Source organism: Chaetodon trifascialis, chromosome 4 (genome assembly GCF_039877785.1).
Source record: "Chaetodon trifascialis isolate fChaTrf1 chromosome 4, fChaTrf1.hap1, whole genome shotgun sequence".
NCBI lineage: Eukaryota > Metazoa > Chordata > Actinopteri > Chaetodontiformes > Chaetodontidae > Chaetodon > Chaetodon trifascialis.
The window spans coordinates 4,703,109-4,723,783 of NC_092059.1; the positions used below are offsets into that span (position 1 = coordinate 4,703,109).

General features: G+C 45.4%; 1 protein-coding gene across 2 annotated transcripts in view; it reads right to left on the reverse strand.

The window, feature by feature from the left end:
• nhsa (Nance-Horan syndrome a (congenital cataracts and dental anomalies)) overlaps positions 1–17,599 on the reverse strand; it is a 56,500-nt gene extending 38,901 nt beyond the window's left edge. For both annotated transcript variants that reach the window (XM_070961257.1, XM_070961256.1), the window contains exon 1: positions 17,170–17,599. In XM_070961257.1, the coding sequence (XP_070817358.1) occupies positions 17,170–17,449 (280 nt within the window). In that variant the 5' untranslated portion in view covers positions 17,450–17,599. The remainder of the gene's footprint in view (positions 1–17,169) is intronic.
• Between the last annotated feature and the right edge of the window lie 3,076 nt (positions 17,600–20,675).

Genomic DNA, 20,675 nt, shown 5'->3' on the forward strand with positions numbered 1-20,675 from the left:
CCTCTGATGACGATGACACAACCCCAAAAAACAGACGCAGCGTCATAAAAGACAGATTAAATAAAATAATCTAGGGGATCAGGGGAATATGCAAATTCATCGCAGTGACTCATCTGTTACTCAGTAGCTCTACCTAAAAAATCTGATTCATAAATAAGGAGTCAAACTCTGCAGACTCTGGACAGTCCTCATGTTTTCAAAGGTAGATGTGAAATTCCAGGGTCTGAGCTCTGACCTCCTTTTCGACATCTTATCATAAAGGTCTGGTGAAAAGGTTCATTGTGTCAGTGATCAGCGCTCCTCCCGCAGACATCCCTCCACGTCAACACAAGCAACGCGATTACAACACCAGCCACCAACAATCCAGACTGTCACCACTTGCAAATTAAATCCACAAAAACAACACAGCTAATGCAACATTAACAACTTTAAGTCATGTTCAGTTGCTCCACGGCCATCACCAGACGTTGGCGAATGTGAGTCAACAAACGGAAAAACTTTGGAACAAAGTTAATTTTGACTGCATGAATCATTCTGCAGCTGCCAAACAGAACAATTTTCATTCGATCTTAAAAGAGGGTGTATTTCTCCACGTTGTGATACAGCAAATGAGGCTGTAAAACCTGCTGTAAACCCATTACCGTCACATACCGAGCCAGAAAACAATTAATCTTCAGCGCACCCATAAATCTGGACTTGTATGACAATGTAAGTAATGCGTCCATGAGTCCAAAACCTCATTAACACCTGTTAAAGCAGGGTGTAAATGCGTCATGATCAGATCCGTCTGACCACATCGAGAGGGAGCCTGTGTTCAGATCTTTGATAGGTATGCATGACAGCGATACAGATACTTTTTTCTAGCTAAAATAAAACACAGGTTTAATTTAGAGAGCGAGCCAACAAGAAGGCTGAAAGAGACAGGCCTCTAATTAGAGATTATATGTTTATTCTGGGCCATGAAAACACCAAAAGATGCGTTTCTCAGCACAACTGCTGTGAAATTAATAATACACAGCAAGAAACAACTGTGTTGATCTGCTGTTAACAAGCCATATAATTTACCACGTCACAGAGTAGCCTACACGCTAGTATCCGAGTAACATAACCAGATTTTAATACCAGGTATAAATGAGGTGCAGGTTTTACTGAGTTTACTGCTGTCATAGTAACAGTCAATACCAAGCCAGGACACCTCGTGTCAGCTCACACTGACCTCTGCTTTCAGCTTATGTGTAAAACTGATGAAGGAAGCCGAAATACTGCACTGTGCAAACATTTGCTGAGACACGCTGATGAGTAAAGATCAACTGCTGTCTCCAGGTCACCACGACATTTGGCTAAATACTGGATTTAAGAATCAGCCATGAGTCCTGGTGGGTTTGCTGTTCACAACCTGCTAATTATTTTCATTTTGCAGATGTTGCTCATGACCATTGACTGTTTTTTGAACGTGCCCAACCTGGCTTTGGTTTGGACGGACGAGAAATTTGTGCAGTTTAGAGTAGTCAAAGCTGAGCCAGCGCTTGATGACTGAAAATACTCAGTAGCAAAGTCCTTCAGGGGAAAAATAACCAGCCTACTCTTGTGAAAGAGGATGACAGGCAGTACGAAAACACAGACTGCGTGCCGAACACTCCCTCTGCCCACACTCATAACAGACAGATTGCTTTGTTGATGCCACTTCTGATCCCTCTGCACATTTCCATTTGCACCTCACCCTCCGTTTCCTGTCGAATCATCCTTGACATTGCGGCTTCTTTCATAAAGCCGCCGAGACGACACCTGGCCCAAATTAAATTGTATTAAAATGCAATGAGTGCGCATATTCTCACAATGGGTATCCGCAGCGGGATTCAAACCCCTGACCCTGGGTCAGTGCCATCGCCACTGAGCAACAAAGGCTCGTGTTGGACATATACGTTTCGCAGATGGGGGACGAGGAAGCAGCTGCCCCCTCCCTTTCAAAGAAGAAGCTCGGCATAGTTGTTAGTTGGCTGCACATGACATCACTGGAGAGGCATGCGTGCCTATGTATTGCTATTAGAACGCATTGTTGTCCGTTGAGTGGAGTCTATAACATAATAGAGGCACTGGGATGGGCTGAGGAGGGATGGAAGAGTGAATGATGGACTAAACCCCGATTTAATGGCTCTTATAGTCTGAATTATGTGGCCTTTCATTGTCACGACTGCTTGGCATGAAATCTGATTTGGCTTTGCGTGCAATATGACACGATCAATAGGCTTTCAGAGGCTTCAGTCAAGCGTTAAGGCCACCTCGTGACATCTTGAAGAAATTTTCTCTGACCATATTTTACTGTTCAGCCTTATGTTCATTGGCTGTTATTATGAATATCTTGTTCTGCAGACAAAAACATGGATCAGGAATGACAAAGGGATGAATCTGTGATTTACAGCACGATGCAGCCTCTATCATTTAGATTGAAACGTCACCCCCAGGGTATTTTCTGAGACTGCTTCACTCCCTGACATGAAGTCGTAAATTAAAAGGTATTTCACGGATGAGAAGGGCTTGACCACAGAGGTAAATCACTCTTGGATACCTAAGTCTTGGATCATTCCCACCATCTCAGATTTCTTAAGCATTCTCGTGGCAGAGGTCATGAAAACAAAAGCTGTGGGAAGAGGAACCAGTCAAGTGATTATTGTGCAATATCTCAGTATTTAACCTCATGCCAAAACACACACTCGGAAAACAATATCTGTACTCCATGATTAATGGAGAGATTCGTCTCAGACTAATTTCTTCTTCCCGCCCTGATAAATAACCAAAGATGAAGCACATCAGTTTGCACATAAGGCAGCCAAGCGAGTCTGACTCAGCCCGTTCCTTTAAACTCTCACTGGCTTTCCAACACTTCCTTAATAAGATCAGGATCAGTGCTCCTTTAACTTGTAGACCCCCTGAGGTGTAAGAACAGGAGGTGACGTTGAAACATAATCCCCTGTGCATGCATGCTCACATGTCATAAACAAATAGTTGGTTTAAATGCCTGGACCGCTTAGAAAGAAACACGCCCTCCATACATACGCTGACATGATGCACCTGCTCAGGGCCAGAAGCTGTGTGCTCGAGGTGTGAAAGTGTCACTAAAAAGAGAGCGCATTTGTCAGCCATAAATCTTGGTTAAGGAAAAATTAACTTCCTCCTTCCTGCCTATAGGGTAGTGTGTTTCCAGCAAACTCCCCGTCGGTTCGCTCTGGCAGCCGTTCAGGTTGAACACACACATCATTCTTTGGCCGGGCACCAACATCAACAACAATCAAGAAACAAGGAACACCAAATAGGGTGTGGGTATGTGCGCTTCGTATGGACGGGACGAGCAATGCTTCAAACAATGGCCGTATTTCCATCACGGTGGATTTATGTGCATTAGCACAAGTACTGCATTATTAAAACGAGGTTTTTGCCTTTTTCTGAAAAAGAGTTAATGCACTTAATAGGAGGTGTAAACACAAACACAAACAAGTTCTGACATAACAAACATGTAAGTCATGAGTGCTCATCCATTTGCACTCAGAGTGAAGAAGCCTCACTGAAAAAACCCTGAAGACCTCTACTGGTGTTCCTCCTTCTTCTTCGAGGCTTATTGGAGGCAACTGGTTTTGTTTCCGGTTGGCAGCATCTACTTCCTGTACTCTGTTTATCACAGCTTTGCATAATGTAGCCTAAACCTCCATCTTCTGATGAAACTGTACTTTGCGTAGCCTCGTTTATTTCCTCTACAAACGTGCCAAATTCACTTTCTCTTTTTTGCAAGTTTGCTTCAAATTCGCCTGATAATTAGATGGAAACACAGCTCGAGGCAATAAATAAAGAAGTAAAAGAAGCAACATTTCTGCACCTCTGTTAATGATTGCCGCTTTCTTGAAAACAATCTTCTTAAAGCCCGACATAAAGCCACCATAAAAAGACAGAACAAAAGGCAACACGAGTGCCATTGAAGGACAAATGGCCTACAAAGAAGAAAAGCCTACAGAGCTTCATTGAGACTTGACTCTCCAGCTCAGCCTCGTAAACATGAGGCAACTTGTGTTCTGTAAATACATCTTAGTCACTCGCAGTCACAGGGTGAACGACTTGGTCGAAGCCTGACAAATCCTGTGCGTCTTATAATTCCTTGATGTGGATGAAACAACAGTGGTGCAATGCAAAGATCAGGGCAGCGTGCCCCTCCCCGTGCCCTGCAGTCCTCAGACTGTGTTTAAACCAAGAGATCAGACACCCGTAATCTCCATTGTCCCGTCCTGGGTAGACGACAGGGTCCTACCATGGCCCACTTTAACAAGCAGGGCCATCTGCAGAGTCACAGATGGTCCTGGCAGTGTCTCACAGGTTCCCGCATTCAGATAGAGGGTTAACCTGATACGAGCCGGTTTACAACAAAGAGAGGTCCACATGCTCTCAACCCCACAGTCAGCGAGAGAGAGCAAGGAACAGCAGAGAAACCGGCGCTGCTTTTGATAAGTCATCACAATCCATGAGCCTCGGAATGCAGTTTATTATGTTTTTAAGTCCAGAATAACACAGCAGCCATTTTTCACACCATATCTACATCTCCATCGCAGCTCCCCCTCCACAACCTGGATCTCCCAAAACATGGCGCACATGCTTTTGATTACAACATGTTGTTCTCATCTGTCAGAGCGAAGTCGTCTTTGATCCGCCTCTACGCGCTCCCTTTAACGCTGCACCTTTTAAAACACACCTTCAAAGCAGAGCAGCGCTTCGTACAGCTCCCCACCTCAGGGTTCAGCTCGTTCAAACCGACACGACGGTTCGCCGCCCGAGCAAAGAAAACTACGCCTTTATGACAGGAATTAACAGACATCATCAAGGTGATAAATGAGACATTTCTGTCACAAGCTGGTGCCACTGTGGCATTTAGTCTGAAAGAGAACAAACAGACGGGCAATAAAGCGGGGAAGAGATGGAGGCACGCTTTCAGGACACATGGAGTGAAAGAATTCAAATCAATGGACATCAACGTGTTCGGCCAAATGGGTTCAACCGCTGCATTTCTCCCTTTAGACAGAGTGCTGCCGAGGTAACCGCCCAAACATTAAGTGAATGGAGCGAACTCCTACTGACAGCCTTGTTCAAACAGATCCCGTGTCCAAGTTCTCTGCTGCTGATTGGCCGCCGGACGACGAGGGCGCCAGGCGTCACCCCAGCATGGGAGCCGCGGCCTTGACCTGACGTTAAGGTGAAAACGGGAGGCTGGGAGACTCTGAGCTCTGATGGGTGAGTGTGGCCTGGCTTTGTGTCCCTCAATGGAGAGGTAATGAGTCACACAAAAACTTCCCAGCAGCCAGCCAGCTGGCAGGCAGCTCGCCTGCACAAAGAGATCTGCGAGGGTAGACCTTCGCCCCAACGCTGGTCTGTTTCAGCACGGCAGCCATTCAAAGCCCTGCTTTCCATTTCATTTGCACAAGTGCTTTTATGTCTCTGGATTTCAGTCCGACATATGTCTCTCTATGCGTGTCTGTCTTGTCTGGAGGGATCATCTGACTCACCTCCACTTTGCTCTCAGTGGCGGGTGGAGACCGTGGGGAGTGGGCTCGTTCATGCTTCAACCTAAAACCAGCCAGGTCACAAGTGTGGCCACTGGTCAAGCAGCATGTGTAGCATAGTTTGCTTTGAAAGACTCTCTCATCAAATTTGCAGCGTGTGAACAGCAGGACAAACCTCTCAAACACAGATGGATGTGGGTGATTTGTCTATTCCAAAGCAGAGAAAAGGTTTTGAAGGCCAAACAGCCACAAAATCCGCCTCTCTAGTTCCAAGACTGAGAGGAAATTATCTTTATTACGCTGCAGTAGCAGTTTCCCACAGATAGACTGATACACATCACGACTGAGTCCTAATTGGCCATTTGACTACTTAATCAAATGTTCTGTGAAGCAGCGAAACAAGCACCAGTGAAGATCAGCGTCCATGAAATCAGGATCAAACTTGGCTTGCTCTGCCCCCTCAGAGTCACGTGGGTTCAGCTGGATTTGCCACTCATAGTTTTTATTGTAAAATGTTTAAAAAGGTCTTGTAAAACACACTGTGCTGACTTATTTGGGGAAGTTAAGGAAGTGGAAAGAAAGCGCATTTCTCAAAATACCTCAGTTTCACACAAGGAAAAAGTTACACTGAAACACACAAACAGATCCTGATGTCTGGTTACAGTTTAGCTGTATTCTTGGGAGTTTTCCTGCAGGAGGAGGGAGTCCAAATGAAAGTCCGTGCTCCTAATGAAAGACACCTTCCACAGTGCTGTGGGCTCCAGGGCTGGCGGCCAACAGATGGGGCTTATCAGCCGGTAACAACACAGCAGCACCCTCAGGTACTTTCCCCCATGCGCCATGTCCAGCTACCACTTCAGATACAGCCTGAGGGAGGGAGTCGGACGAGCTGATGTGAACAATCCACAGCAGGCTGACCCTCCATTAGTTCTGTGATGCAACAGAGGCCAGCAGCCCTCGCCTTTCCCATAAATGACTCGTTATGAAAAGCTATTTCCAGGAACGATTTCTCCAGGGTCTGACAGTGAAAGCAAGTCAAAACCACAAGTGTAGTCACTGAAAGTGTAAACCTCGTTCAAGGCAAATCCAGACCAAAATGTAATGTGTACAAATACTGACACCCTCAGACGTACATATATATGAAAACTAGACCGCTGAAGCGACTGTCTCCACTTTCCACACGGTCATGTTTCACATGAGTATCAAACTGAAAGCTGTGCCGGCTTAATAATGACCTTTGGCATCACTGTTACACACCTTGCGCTGCGGCATCAAAGGATTATTCAAATACTGACTCTTGTTTGAAGTCGCAGTTGTTCTTTTTGGCTGCGTTTAGACTTTGGTATTCGCTGCTGATTCCTGGTTTTTACTGTCGCCCACAGCATTCATAACTTTACCAAAATAACTGAGGAAGCCGAGAAGCTTTCCAAGCAATTTTCTTCCCATCCCGTACTGTAGATCCTGTTTGTCGCCCCGCTCTGAAGTGCAGTCCCTTCAGTACGATCGGGTTGTCCTCAAAGCTAACGACTTTTTTCAAAAGCATGCCAGTTATTTTCTAGATATTACTCTTTATGCTGACTTGATTTATCTAACATTATATAACTACAAATGAAGCATTAACTCTTACAGTAAGTTGCTCCGTGATGGCTTCATGCCTGACGTAGAGCGGCTGCCAAGAAAAGACTGGGCAAATCATCACAAGAGCCTGACAGCAGCCATGATGGAGGATATAAAACTGGGTTTGTCCAAAATACTATTTCCTTTCTTTTCTGTCTTCCAGTCTCTCCCTCCCAACAAGTTCATAGTTATGAGAGTATGAACATGCTGATCACACACCAGCGCTGTTTACTCTGCATTACTTACACTCATCCCTCCATGTGACTGCTGATGAACCGTGCTCTTCATCTCAAGTGTACAGTAAACATGGCTGATGTTTGTGGTAGAATTACACCATTTTTCCACAGTTCCAGACAGTTTTGAAAGCATAATGCCACATTATGTTGGAATCTGTCTTTACTGATGCTTCCTGCTCTTACACTGTCCCCTCTGTAACACTGCAGATTTCCCCACTGCGTAAATTAATAAAGGATTATCTCGTCTTGATCTAAACAGGTGAAGTAGGAATATTTAACAATTGCTGCACCTCCATTGTGGCAAAGCAACAATGCAGCGTCTCATTCACTGCATTCACTGACTTCTCCTCGAATGTCAGTGGAAGTTCCCTCCAAGTCCGAACTCCCCAGTGAGCTGTGAGGGTGCAACCTTCAGACTGGAAACTGGATCTTTCTTGAGAAAGAACACATATGGGATGGATTGATGGTAAGACAGAATTTCCTGTTTTCTCATAAGTAAACATCTAATGCTAAGACCTGTGTGTAGCAGACTCTGTGGAAGTTTGATGTGTCATGAGATCAGCGACAAGGGCCACAATCGAAAATAAAGGAATTTACTTGGAAAAGAAAAGACTCTTGTTACTCTTTCAGGATGAGCCAAGGGACATTTGGTTACTCATTTGAGTGCAGTGGGCTCAGAAATGAAGCTGTCATTTGTTACGACTCTGCACAGTGATTTATACATCAGTACTCATGCTCAGCATCAAATATTAACCCCTACAACTGTCCCCAGAGCAAAAGGCATCAATTCTGGGTTGATCGGTAGTCAGTAAATGTTTAATAAAGGAGAATCGCTCACTAAAAAGCAGAACATAATGGAGAGCAGGTCATCCATTTTTATGGCAAAGCACTTTTTGCTGTGATAGCAGGGCGGTCTCTCCCCAGTGGGGCTGCTGGGAGCGGGTCTGGCTGAATCTCAAAATAAGAAACTGGGATACAGAGATGAGTGAGAGCGAGAGAGAGACCCAGAATCTCAGAGAAAGCAGTCAGAGGAGAAGAACAAAGTATACAAAATGCCTGAGGGAACGGGCAGGCACAGAAATTACTGGCAAGGATAAAGGATGAATCCGGATGGCGAGGAAATATCCCAGAGGAGGAGGGTATAAAGGAGGGAGGAACAAAAGCCAGTGCAGGAGGGTGAACTTGCGTGTGCTTCAAAGCACAATAAGCCGGCTGGAGGAGAGCCGTCCTCTCGCATTGACCTGTCCAGGAAAGCCTGCGTGGAGGCCTCAGGTCATTCTCAGTCCCACAACCAGTGCTATCTGGAGCATTAAAGTGACGCACAAACAGAGTGCACGAATTCCCCATCTGCTAAAAAAACTGTTGATTTACAAGGCGAGATTTGGCATTCGCGGAACTGGTCTCGGGAAGATAAGAGTTAGAAAAAGACACAAAAGTCATGCTGTTACTTTGTGGAAAGGTGACGAGAAGCAGAGCACCAGAAATCTCCGTCCAGGTCAGCGACGCTCGCTCACAAGCACTCCACCAGACTGCTACAGGGTGCCTTCCACTTCTTGCACTAAAAGTGTAAATCAGCGTGACAAGTGAGGGCCCACAGGACGGTGCAAACACAGCGGGAAGCAGATAAGGCCATGAGGAGGGAGTCTGGCCTGAAATGGCAGTTGTATGAAGAGAGCAGAGGACGGCTTATTGGGTCAGACAGCCATTCGCCACCAACAACAAATATAAAACGACTTAGTTTGGGATAAAGACTGGGATTCAGCCAGCCACCTATCAACATGTTAAATGGTATCTTGATGGTTTAAAGGTGTAATATGTAAGAGTGGGCCACCTGTCGAAGGTCACTCCAAACAAACGGGGCAGCACATCACCACTAACTGCTGCTCACTCTCTGCTGTAGCTACTGTATCTATGGCTGCCATTAGCCAATTAGCCCAGTTAGCTGTGCAGCTAGGCTCTATCAGCTGACGGGTATGTGCTGAACCACTTCTTGGCCAGGTGCAGGGACTTTCTTTGGACAGTACCAGGCTAGCTCTATCCCCCTGTTTCTGGTATTTATGCTAAGCTAAAGTAACTGTCCACTGGCTGTAGCTCATATTTAATAGAAAGACATTACAGTGGTATTATTCTACTCAACTAACTCTCAACAAGATAGCGAATAAGTGTGTTTCCAAAATGATAAACTATTCCTTAAAATAACAGCATCCAAACCCTGAACTCATAGCAGCAGCAGCTGCCAGGCTGCTTTAAACACTCTGTTACCGAGGGAGATAATGCAATTAAAACTGTAACAATAAAGCTGAATATCTCTCAGCTTTGACGAGATTATTCCAACTGTCCCACCAGACTGAAAAGAAAACCCAGCGCCAGAGATGGTACGTGTGAAGACAAATCCGACAGATCAAACTGCCTTCGGCTAAACTGGGGAGTCCACCGTTTACACCCGCCCTAATATCAGGTGCTTTCTTCTTTGCATCATTTGTGTGGTGGTGGGACGATTGATGAAAGACTCTTTCAACTTTAAAGACTCAACCTGGCTGATCCACGGGCTCGGATTCAGAGGTGAGGTGAGGGGAGATCACATTCCAGTCAAATCCCAGTCTAAACACCTGCATGGCGAATTCACATGTGTTTCCTTCCTGTTAAAATAGCAAGTGAACTCACATTTTCCCCACCACGCAGCACTTTTACACCTTAGGCTTGTCCTAATGTCAGATGAGAAGACCTTTTAAAGCGTCCATTAAAAAATGTTGGTTTGAAGACGCAGATCATTTACAGACTACAATTCAGTGCAGGGTATAACTTTCTATACGCAAAAGAAGCGGGAGGATTTATCTACTGTAAGGCTCTTTTTATACAGCTGTGATTCACTCTGTCTCTCAGATCCTTTATCTCTCACTTCCCACTAATCTCTCTCATCAGATAGCGAGGCAACTTGTTATGTGGGGTAAGAAAAGGAGAGTTCACGAGAATCTTACTTGACTTCTTGCTGCAAAGATAGCATGATCTGTCTTAAGATTTCTGTAAGAATAATTCCATTGCATAATATTTAAGTCTGTCTCTGTGACTTTAGTGGCCTGGGAGGAGGGACTGCGGAGGAGCACAAAGGCCAGGCAGGAGATCCTATCATTTAAAGACCGTCTGACTTGGGAGAGGAAACCCACGCAGGTGGCCTGAAATGCTTCTGGCTAGCGGCGGCAAGACAAAGAGCAGCTGACGATAGTTTTATAGCCCCAAGGGCTGTCAATATTTCTCCAGGTTGCCACGGAAAAGAATGTGGTGGGGTGTCGTAAACTGCAATAAAGTCAGTTTAGCTTGAAGTCAGACGTGTATTTATTTGATTTTTGGAGAAAATCTTGTAGCCTCAGCTACAGTAGGATGATTAATAGCTGCATGTGGTAGATTCTGTAGAGCCAAGAACAGAGATAAATAGAGGTGATCTACATTCTGTGTCTAATATGACAAGCAGTACTTGCAATAAATTATCTTTGGTACAAGAACACTATTTTGTGAAGTACCACAGGTGACGATCAATGCATAATAATTAAGTTTCAAAAAACTCAGAGGAAGTAAAAGACAAAAAAAAAGCAGAGTTGTCCATGCATGTTCACGGCTCAGTTTTTCTTCAGCCATGAGTGACAACCTGGACTGAAGACTTGAAGTCATTGAGTTGACTTTGACAGTTTAATCATCCCTGGCCCTGGACTGGGTTTTGCCGGTCTGCTGACCTGTGGCTATTCAGTATCATGTCAAACATTAAATCCACTCTAATTGGCCGGTCAAGTCTTTAGAGGCCAAGTGATAAGAAAGATGGGGGCGGCTGTGTTTGCTCTTTTGTGTTTTGAAGGGGTGTGTAGAGGGGGGGTTCGAGGTCAGCGGGATTTTGAGGTCAGGGGGTAGATGACTTTGCCCCCTACACCTCAATTTCAGGACAAGCTTGAATTGTCCTGCTGGCCTCCCAGTTCCATACTCTGAACTCCATAAAGAGTAATGACTGCTGGGGAATGTTAATTAATAAGTGTGAGTGTTTGTATGAGAGGCACACACACACCTCAGGGCAAGGGGATAGCTTATCATGGTCCCCAAATCCTGCAGCAGCAAAAACAATCCACTCTCACCAACAACAAACTGGAGCTTAACTTCCTCTGAACGAGCCTGTTGTTACAGGTTCACATGCATATATTCCAGTGGAGAGGCCCTAAACACACCACGCACAAATGTTGTTCTATATACCTGAAAATACACAGAAGATTTAGCTTTTAGGTGTGTGTATAGACGCCAGCCCTCAGAAGCACTTGCTCTCATGGAGGGTCCCACCGCAGGAATGTAAAGTGTAATCACTCACACGTTTCCCTCCAGCAAAGCAATGAGAAACCTTCACCTTAATTTTAACAAAATGTCTCCTTTCATAAACAAACACAGCTTCAACCCCTAACTCCAGTTTCCCCTCCATCTGCCCTAATCACACCAGCCATCCAGGCCAATTTAGGGAACACGTGTGGGGTGCAAGGTCCCGTAAGTGCAGGCGAGTGCTGTGGTTTCCTGGTCACTGGCTCTTTGGAATGCTTGACTTGACAGAACGGTTCAGCAGAAACCACTTCAATCGCGGGCTGAGCGATCCGCCGAGGCTGAGGTGCTGAGACGCGCACATGGTTAATGGATCCTCGTGAAACCTTGAGTTCAACCCGGTGCAAAGACCGCACTTCTCATTTCACTGTCAAATGACTCTGGCATAAAAAATAATTTGCTGACAATGAAGTGTTTACACCATGTTATCAGGTTACAGTACAGAATACTGAACAAAGCCACTGGTTTGTTCATAGTTTGGTACTTTTTCATACTCTTGTCCCAGAAATGCAAAGTCAGAGAGCTGAATATAAACCGCAAGGACGTAGAAAGATATGAAAAGATGACATTCGCTATCAGACAGTTGAATGAAAACAACGGGGCAAAGCGTCATGGCTGTCTAGGCCTTCTCAGAGTCTGTCTGGGAAGAGGGGGAAGGTGCAGGAATAAATGAGCAAGTCTTTGAAATCCGCTCTATAATTAACAGGGGTACTATATCAACGGCAGGTTGCCTGGACCTGCAGAAGTATGCTTACAGTTGTGATAATGAAAGAGAAAAGATGAGTAGAGGCTCTCGATCTTCTTCTAAAATGTGATCCAAGATTCACTGAAGCGCGTCTTTCCTTTGCGTGAATGATTTAAAGTCTGTGCTCACGTTATGGAAACACACGGGTGGCATTAACTTCTTTCCGCATCTGTTCCCACCACACATATCTAACTCAGCTACTTGATAAATAAACACGGATTCACTCGAGAGAACACCACTGATAAAAATGCACTCGCTGATAAAACATTTTCATTCTACTTCATCTGAAGCGCTATTGTGCATCCTAACACGGATTGCTATTGACCTTGGATAGAGCCTGCAATGACTCGTTGTTGCAGCCTCACGTAAATCAAAGGCCCAGTAATGGCCTGACTGGGTCAATGAAATGCAGAAGGGAAGGACTGTCAGCAGGCTAATGTGTTTTCATGGTCTAAACTGCTCTGGTGGAGTTTGTAGTGGCATAGATGCGGGACTACTGCCGTCCACAGAAACCGTCATTCCAGGCCACGAGGCTCACAGAGCTGCACGAACGTCACGGCGCTGAAGTGGAAGACTGGCTACGAAGTGACATCAAGAGACGGAGAGGAGAGCATAAATGCACGGTGCTCACTCTTACTCAAGGGGTTTTTAAGCAAGCAGAGAAGCAGCACAGCGGAAAGCATAAAGCACCTTTAAGCAAGTGAGAAAGCGTAACTGCTGCAGGCTCCTGTGCTGCCTTAAACGTTCTGTCACATGTAGTATCTGTCAAGCAAGGTATCATTTCTAAGCTGATTTGCTTGAGTCCGAACAGCTAGGCTGACTGCTCTTGACAGTTATTAATGTGGAACTACAATTTTAAAGCAAACTGGTTAAATAATGTCTGCTTTCAGAATAAAATCTCCAAACATACGAGGGAACTGTGAATTCTGCACATGGTCACAGTTTTGTCTACTTCCAGCTGTATGCAGTGTACTGATCTAAAAGATTAGATATAGACTGTGGTTGTTCTTTCATGTGGAGTCATTTGCAAACACTTTTTCTTGGTGTACATAACTTTGAATTCAACTTTTTATGCACACAGCTTTGAAATAAAGCACTGTGCCAAGTCTTGTTCAAAGCATTTTCTCATTGACTTCCAGTTGTACTGAAGGTTTATGTTGTAACACTACAACTAATAACACGTCTTATCACTTCCAACTTGCTGCTTTACAGTCACAAGATTATCATGCAAGACTGTGCGCAGGAAGCTTGCAACACTAAAGCATGATGGATGTAACACGATCCTGTTCTCGTATCTGTAATGAGCAGAAAGAGCACGACACAGCGCCAGAAATGTATCATCAGTGCTACTGTGTTTAAAGTTGTTCTGTTTTCCTCAGTGGATCTGTGTCTTCCTCTGTTTGGTATTGCGAGGAAGCCTCCGGAGCAGTCTGTACAAGGAATGTGGTAAACTGCCAGCCATGTGCTCTCGGACCAGAAAAGCCAGAGGGCCACTTGCCGCCACAAGTATTACAGCTCCCCCTCCACATTGAGCCAGTGTAACCTAAAACCCAGCAGAGTGCTCCGACATGGGCCTGCACTGCAGAGCCGGGTCTGGCTGAGGCACTCTGATGGTAGTCAAACACAGACGTTGATGGGGTGTCACAGGAGAGCTGTCCAAACACAGAGCTGAGGGATACATGCCAGGCTCCCGGTGTGTAAATGTGTGTTGAAGTGTGTGTGAAGCAGAGGATACGAGACGGAGGACGAGAAAGAAAGAGTGTTTCACGTGGATTTGGATAAACAGCTTTCCAAACGGAGACAGCCTCTTCTTATTCTTCACAGAAATATTTGTATACTGTTTGTTTAAAAGAATCGCTGCTGTTATTTAGTTGGACTGCACTGTATAAATAGCCACGTCAATCAATCCCGTACAGTCGAGGCATCACTTAGCTGTCTATATATGGCCGCCTCTTGTGCAGCCGGTGTTGTTGATAGAGAATAAAAGCCTCGATATGAGATGGAGCGAAAGTGAAAGAGAGATGCTGCACTCCCAGCAAACCAAGTCGTTTGACCTAAATGTGTCAGGATCACACTGAGCATTTAAAAATATGTCCGCACACAAATATTACCACAGAGGGAAATGGAACAGCCACACCAATGGTACGTGCCTGCACCGCCAGACAAACTTCTTCCAATCAGCAAGGTGGCTTAGGTGGGGCCGCGTTTGTTGTACGTTAACAGTGGGTCAATATCTGATTCCGTAAAATCCAAGATGGCATCTGCAGCTGCGTCTTCAGCAGTCACTCTAGGGCCACATCATAAAAGCCCACCCCCGCCTAGTGAGCCCTGAGTGCATTGAACTGCCCCATTTACACTAATTGTCATTCAGATGAGGGAGGGCTCTGTTGTTTAACATGAAAAGCGCAATTAAGAGTAATTAGGCTTTTCCAGGCCAAAGGGTGTTATCTGATAACCAAGCACGCAGGACCTCCAACATGTAGTGCGAAGGGATTTGATCACTGCATTCCAGTGTATTAATTCCACGCTGTAGCAGCAGGCAGTAAGTCATTTGACTATAATTTTACCATTTAGTGTCAACGTCCTGCAGCAGCTCAAACACAAACTGAGCTCTGAGTAACTCCAACGTGCCGTAATAACTGATTCTAAGAGTTGGCTTTATCAAAGCAGCTTGCCAAATTAATTTACATGGAGTCTGGATGGACACAGAGAGCTGGAGTGGAAAGAAAACCATGACAAACCAAAAGAAACAAGAAACCGTGTCGCTTATGATCATCCATTAACTCTGTGTTGAATCCCAGCACAGAGAGGAGCGCACTTGCAAATATGAACTGATGGAGCCTCTTTGGATCAGGCTCAAAGTGTCCTCAAGACCAAGCAGCAGATCCAGTTCCCTTTGACTTCCAACGTCTCTATGCGACCGAGATGACTCAGAAGATTTATGGACATATTGCAAGCGGTCAGCTTATCGTGACCGCACTTAACATGACACTTAACAGTTAACAGACCAGCACAGCTACTCAGCAAATTCTGGCAAACAAAAATCTCAGCAGACATCAGGTTTAAGAGGGGTCTGATGGAAGGCGGCAGAGAAATACCTCCAGGCAAACTAAGCCATTCACAGACCACAGGAAGCAGGGTCTGGGGAACATGCATGGACTTGCTGAACCTAAACTAAGGCAGGCTAAATCCACTGGGGTATGTCCAAGCTGGAGGGACTGTTCCCGGCTGAACAATTCTGGGGTGCACAGGTGGCTCAAATGCTTCCTGGAGAGTAGGTTTATACATAAATACACACCCACCCACACACATGCACACAGCCATGTTTCCATCGCTTTTGGGGACATTACATAGACTTACCCTAACCATAACCACAACCACGACTTGCCTAACCCTAACCCTTATCCTAACCTTAACCCACGTCTTCACCATAAAATGTAACAATTTACATTATGGGGACCTGCATTTTGTCCCCACAAGTACAGCCAGTCCCCCACAATGTGACTGTGTAAACAAATTCATGTCCCCACAACTTCAGTAATACATGGGCACACACACAGAGTCGTGTATACATAATTTATGGGGACATTACATAGACATAACCCTTAACTTAACCTTAACCCAAGTCTTCAGCCTAAAATTCAACAATTTACACTGTGGGGACCTGTATTTTGTCTCCACAACGTGACTGTGTAAACAGACTTATGTCCCCACAACATGAGTAATACATGGCCACACACACACTATCGCATCACCCCGCAGTGACTCGCGGTGGGGTGGGGGTGGGACACAGAGACTACAGGAGCCAGGCGATGGCCACATGCTGTGTTATCGGGTAATGAATTCTTACTGGTGGCCAAGCAAAGTTCAACCCATGAAGCCGGCGACCCGTGCAGACAGCAGAGCATCTTTTTTAACTTAAAACACTCCAGAAGCATCCAGAATTTAGCTCCGCGTGCATCAGCGCGCAGCAGAACTCATGATTATAACGGTATCAACTGTCACTTTTTCAAATTAGAACACACGGACAGTCACTGGTGTTTCTAAACGCACGCACGCACGCACGCCGCTTCCCGCCAGAATCAATGTACGTCATTAACAGTCACCTGTAGTTTCGCTTAACCATAAGAAGCCAGAACGCTGACCGGCACACCGGACCATGGCTCAGGGAGAGACAGGCTGTCTACAGCGGTGTAATAGCTAAGTGGCTACTAGCGTGAAGTCGGAGCAGGCAGGCTGTCACACGCCCCTCAGCGTGGGAAGAGATGAAAACAGCAGCGCGTGTCTCCCGGTATGAACCAGTGGGCTAATATCCTCAAAAACAACGGAGAAAACAATACAGCTTAGATTAGAAGAGATAACAAACAAAACAAAACACCAGTCTGGCTTAATAAACCTGGTTTGCCGTGATTCTACAGCAACTTTATCGTACTTTCAGGCAGTTTTAAGATGGTACGCCATAATTGTTATGTTTACTTAACGTTATAAAACTTGAGGTAAACTTAGCTAACTTTATTTTGATCTACGCCATTGTTTCTGTAGTATTTCATCCCTCAGTCTGAGCTGAAAAGCGGAATGGATGCCTCATGTGTTTTTCCTCGTGCCGTAGTCGCGAGCGGGACGTCCGCAGGCAGCTCCGGTATAAAACAGATAGTAACTGAGAGTCAAGTAACGTTAAGTTACTCACGCACTGCCTCCTGTTTGGGGTCCAGCTCAGAGGAGGTCTGGAGGAGCTGGGTGATCTTACTCTGCAGCCCCCTGACCCGCTGGTTGGTGGATGAGAGGTCGTTCTCCAGCTCCTGGAATATGGAGCAGGCATGTCTGGCCAGGTCCGACAGCTGCCGCAAGGTCCGAGATAGAGCCACATTACTGATGGAGACCAGATCCTCGAAAAGCAGACCCTCTTCGTTTGGGGTTTGATACCTGCACAGCAACTGAGGTTCCACGACTCGTTTGGCAAATGGCATGTTGGTGTGGACCGGGGAATAAATCCAATAAAAGTGACCCAAGAGTGAGCAGAAAGCAGTTCTCGCCCCTCGGCCCCTGATCCAGTTTTTCTGAATTCAGCTGCTGCTGATGCCCCCCATCCTTTCATTTGTTAGAGAGGTCTGTTGTGCTCCTGGCTGCTGCGCCGGGTCATCTGCTGCCTGAATGCTGGTGTGTTTTTCACTGCTCCAAAGTAGAGGTGGTTTTTAAAAAAAGGCACTGGGAAAACCTGGAGCGAAGCGCCGGGCTTTACTGGATCGGGACTGCCTCGCCGTTGAGCTGCCGTGGCGGCTTCACGTATCTGCCAATACTTTTAGTCCACTACGATAACAGTATGGATGTTTGTGGCTTTTGGACTGTTGGTCAGACGAAAAAAAAAAATATTTCAATATTCTCGTTTAAGCTCTGAGTAACTGTGACGGATTTCCCACTATTTTCTGACATTTTATAGACCATTCAATTCACTGTTTGATCAAAACATAATGGACAGATGTACTGGAAATAATGGCTATTGCAGCCCTACTTTTAACTATCATCGTATTTTTAGAGTTTACAGATAAACTAGAGCTTACGCGGCGTATCCTGGACAAGCATCACATGGCTTCTGTCATGTACACTGCGGTGCTTCAGTTGTATTATTGGTGTATTTTAGGTGAAAATGAAGGGTGAGGTCAGCATTATTTTGAATGTGACAATCCCTCATCCCTAAGCTGGGGAAGGTCCAGACAAAAGTAGGCAGCGTATCTGACCAAGCATTCTGCTCAAAAGCTGCAGTAAAATATGTGTTTTGACAAAGATTCAAGAAGGATTTAAATAATCATGAGGTGAGCTTGTACACGATTGTAAATGCACACATTCGTGCAGCTTGCAGGGGTTCATATTGTCCTCATTCATTCCTGATGTGTGACGAAGCCTTGAGGATTCTTGTTTTACTGTCTAATTTCCACTTCTAGGTTAATCTTTGCTCTCACCTCTGTGCGCAGACCTGACAGCCTGGGCCGAGCTTCATTCACATTTGCTGAATGAGTGTTTAGCTAAATCCCACCAGCTGACAGGGCCAGAATCAGCAGAGGTGACAGCCTAAAAGCCCTTCCTGTGGCCTAACTAAAGTCCACACCAGAAGTGCAACCTTTGCAAAGCCCGGCCTGGGACAAAGGAGAGCCGAGAGAAACGGCGTATGTCGTCATCTTTGAGTAATGGTGCTGCAACAAAAGGCCTAACTTGAACGGACAAAAGCTGGTAATCTTTGTTGTGAGAGGGGTCAGCTTTAACTTTGAGCCACCGGGAGCGATACAAGTTATTGAGGAGCCCATTGCACGTTTATTTAAACTGAACTTGATCAATTCTACATGTCTTAGTTCATTTGATTAGATTAACTTTGAGTTTCTGCCATTTTCCATCAAACATTTGGTCGTGAAAATGCACTTTCTGAGACATGTATTAATATGGAGGTTTACAGATGCCCGGCTGTCACCGGGGATTTTTTTCTATTTGTGTCTGAGAGCACTAAATATCACTGTCTCCAGCTAGACGAATCAATAATAGTACTAACCATGTAGATAATAATAAGCCAGTTGCTGACTTTGTGTGAGATAGCTAGATGGCAATTAAATCAAACAGGCGTTTACTCACAGGACACATGGCTGACACATATAGTTTCCTCATCACGTGCAGCTGTCATCTTGAAATGCAAACCAAACACTTTTAAGTGGTATTTATAGTTCAGCGAGAATGGCTCCCCTTTTAAGCTGTCTGATTTAATGAGTACGCACACCCTCTCCTGGCGTGTTAGATGAAATGAAAGCTACAGTACGGGAGGAGATGCTGTAAGTTGACGCGGCAGGTACTGACATGCAGGGCCGTGCCAAACACTGGTTATGGCGCAGAGGAGTTACGAGCGCCTTGTTGTCGTCTGGCATCCCGTGTCTGTCTCCCAGACTGAACTCATTCACTCCGGCTCATTCATTTTCTCCATTCATCCTCTCAGATGTGGGAGCGGCGTATTATTCCAGAGTGCCTTAACACAGGCTCCAACACCGCTCCGCTGTTTTCCTGGGATTTAAGGATGTGTTTCATTTTGCTCCTTCTTAAAAACTGTCCTGCGATTTCAATCACCCGGAAAGACTCGTTCACTCATTTGTCTGCAAGGCTCAGTTTAGTCTTGCAGAATCCTTCACATAAATAAAAATGAGTTATATGCTGGTACTTCCAGGAAAGATTAAAAATACATCAACCGTGCAAACTACGAGACTACGCGTCTGCAGCCATGTTAGCAACTCTGTGAGGATGTACTCAGACAAAGGAGTGCTTTGAGTTAAATGCTAATATTAGCATGCTAACACTTATATACATGCGCTAGATGAAGAGTCAGCGGCTCACGAAACTTATTAGAATTCATCCTGAGGGGGACATGAATGTCTGCACCACATTCAGTGCCAGTCTATCCAACAAATTTCAAGGATTTTCACTCAAAACCTCATGGTGTCGCTACAGGAAAAGTCAAGAGGTCACAAAGGTCATTAAGCTGCATCATCTGAGCATCATAAATGTTTGTACCAAATTTGGTGCCAATGAATCCTGTAGATGTTAAAATAATTCACTGCATGTGAAATTCAGGGGATAACTAAAGTCATTCATCCTCTGGGGACCATAAATGTCTGTACAAAACTTTGTGGCAGTAGTTGTTGAGATATTTCAGTCTGGACTAAAGTGGTGGACATATCGCCATCGCCATCCCATGTGCCCAGCTGCAAGCAGGGCTAAGAACCAGGATGTTGACATAACATGTTAGTATGTTGGACAAATGTCTGGATGATATCAAAGCGCTTGATCTTGATCAAAGTATCTCGCTGGAGTGAAGTGGACTTGGAGCGAGCCTGGATTCTGAATGCAGCATGAATGAGAGAGAAGTAGGCGTGAGGCGTCTAAATGGGAGCCAAGTGTGTCAGTGGATATTTTTGGACGGCGGTGGCGGAGGGTCTGGGAATACAGCCATCAGTGATGATCTGCTTGACCCTTGGTTGTTATGTCTGTGTCGGAGAAAGCACAGCTGCTATGTGAGAGCCAGAGGGTTATGGCTGCAGTCTGTTTGATCTCTCTCCGACCAATGATATGATAACGAGCTCTGATTCGCGTTCATGTATCCGAGCTTCAGTGTCACCTTCGTTTGAGCCATCAAAGTGAGAAGAAGTGCATGCTGCTGGGATT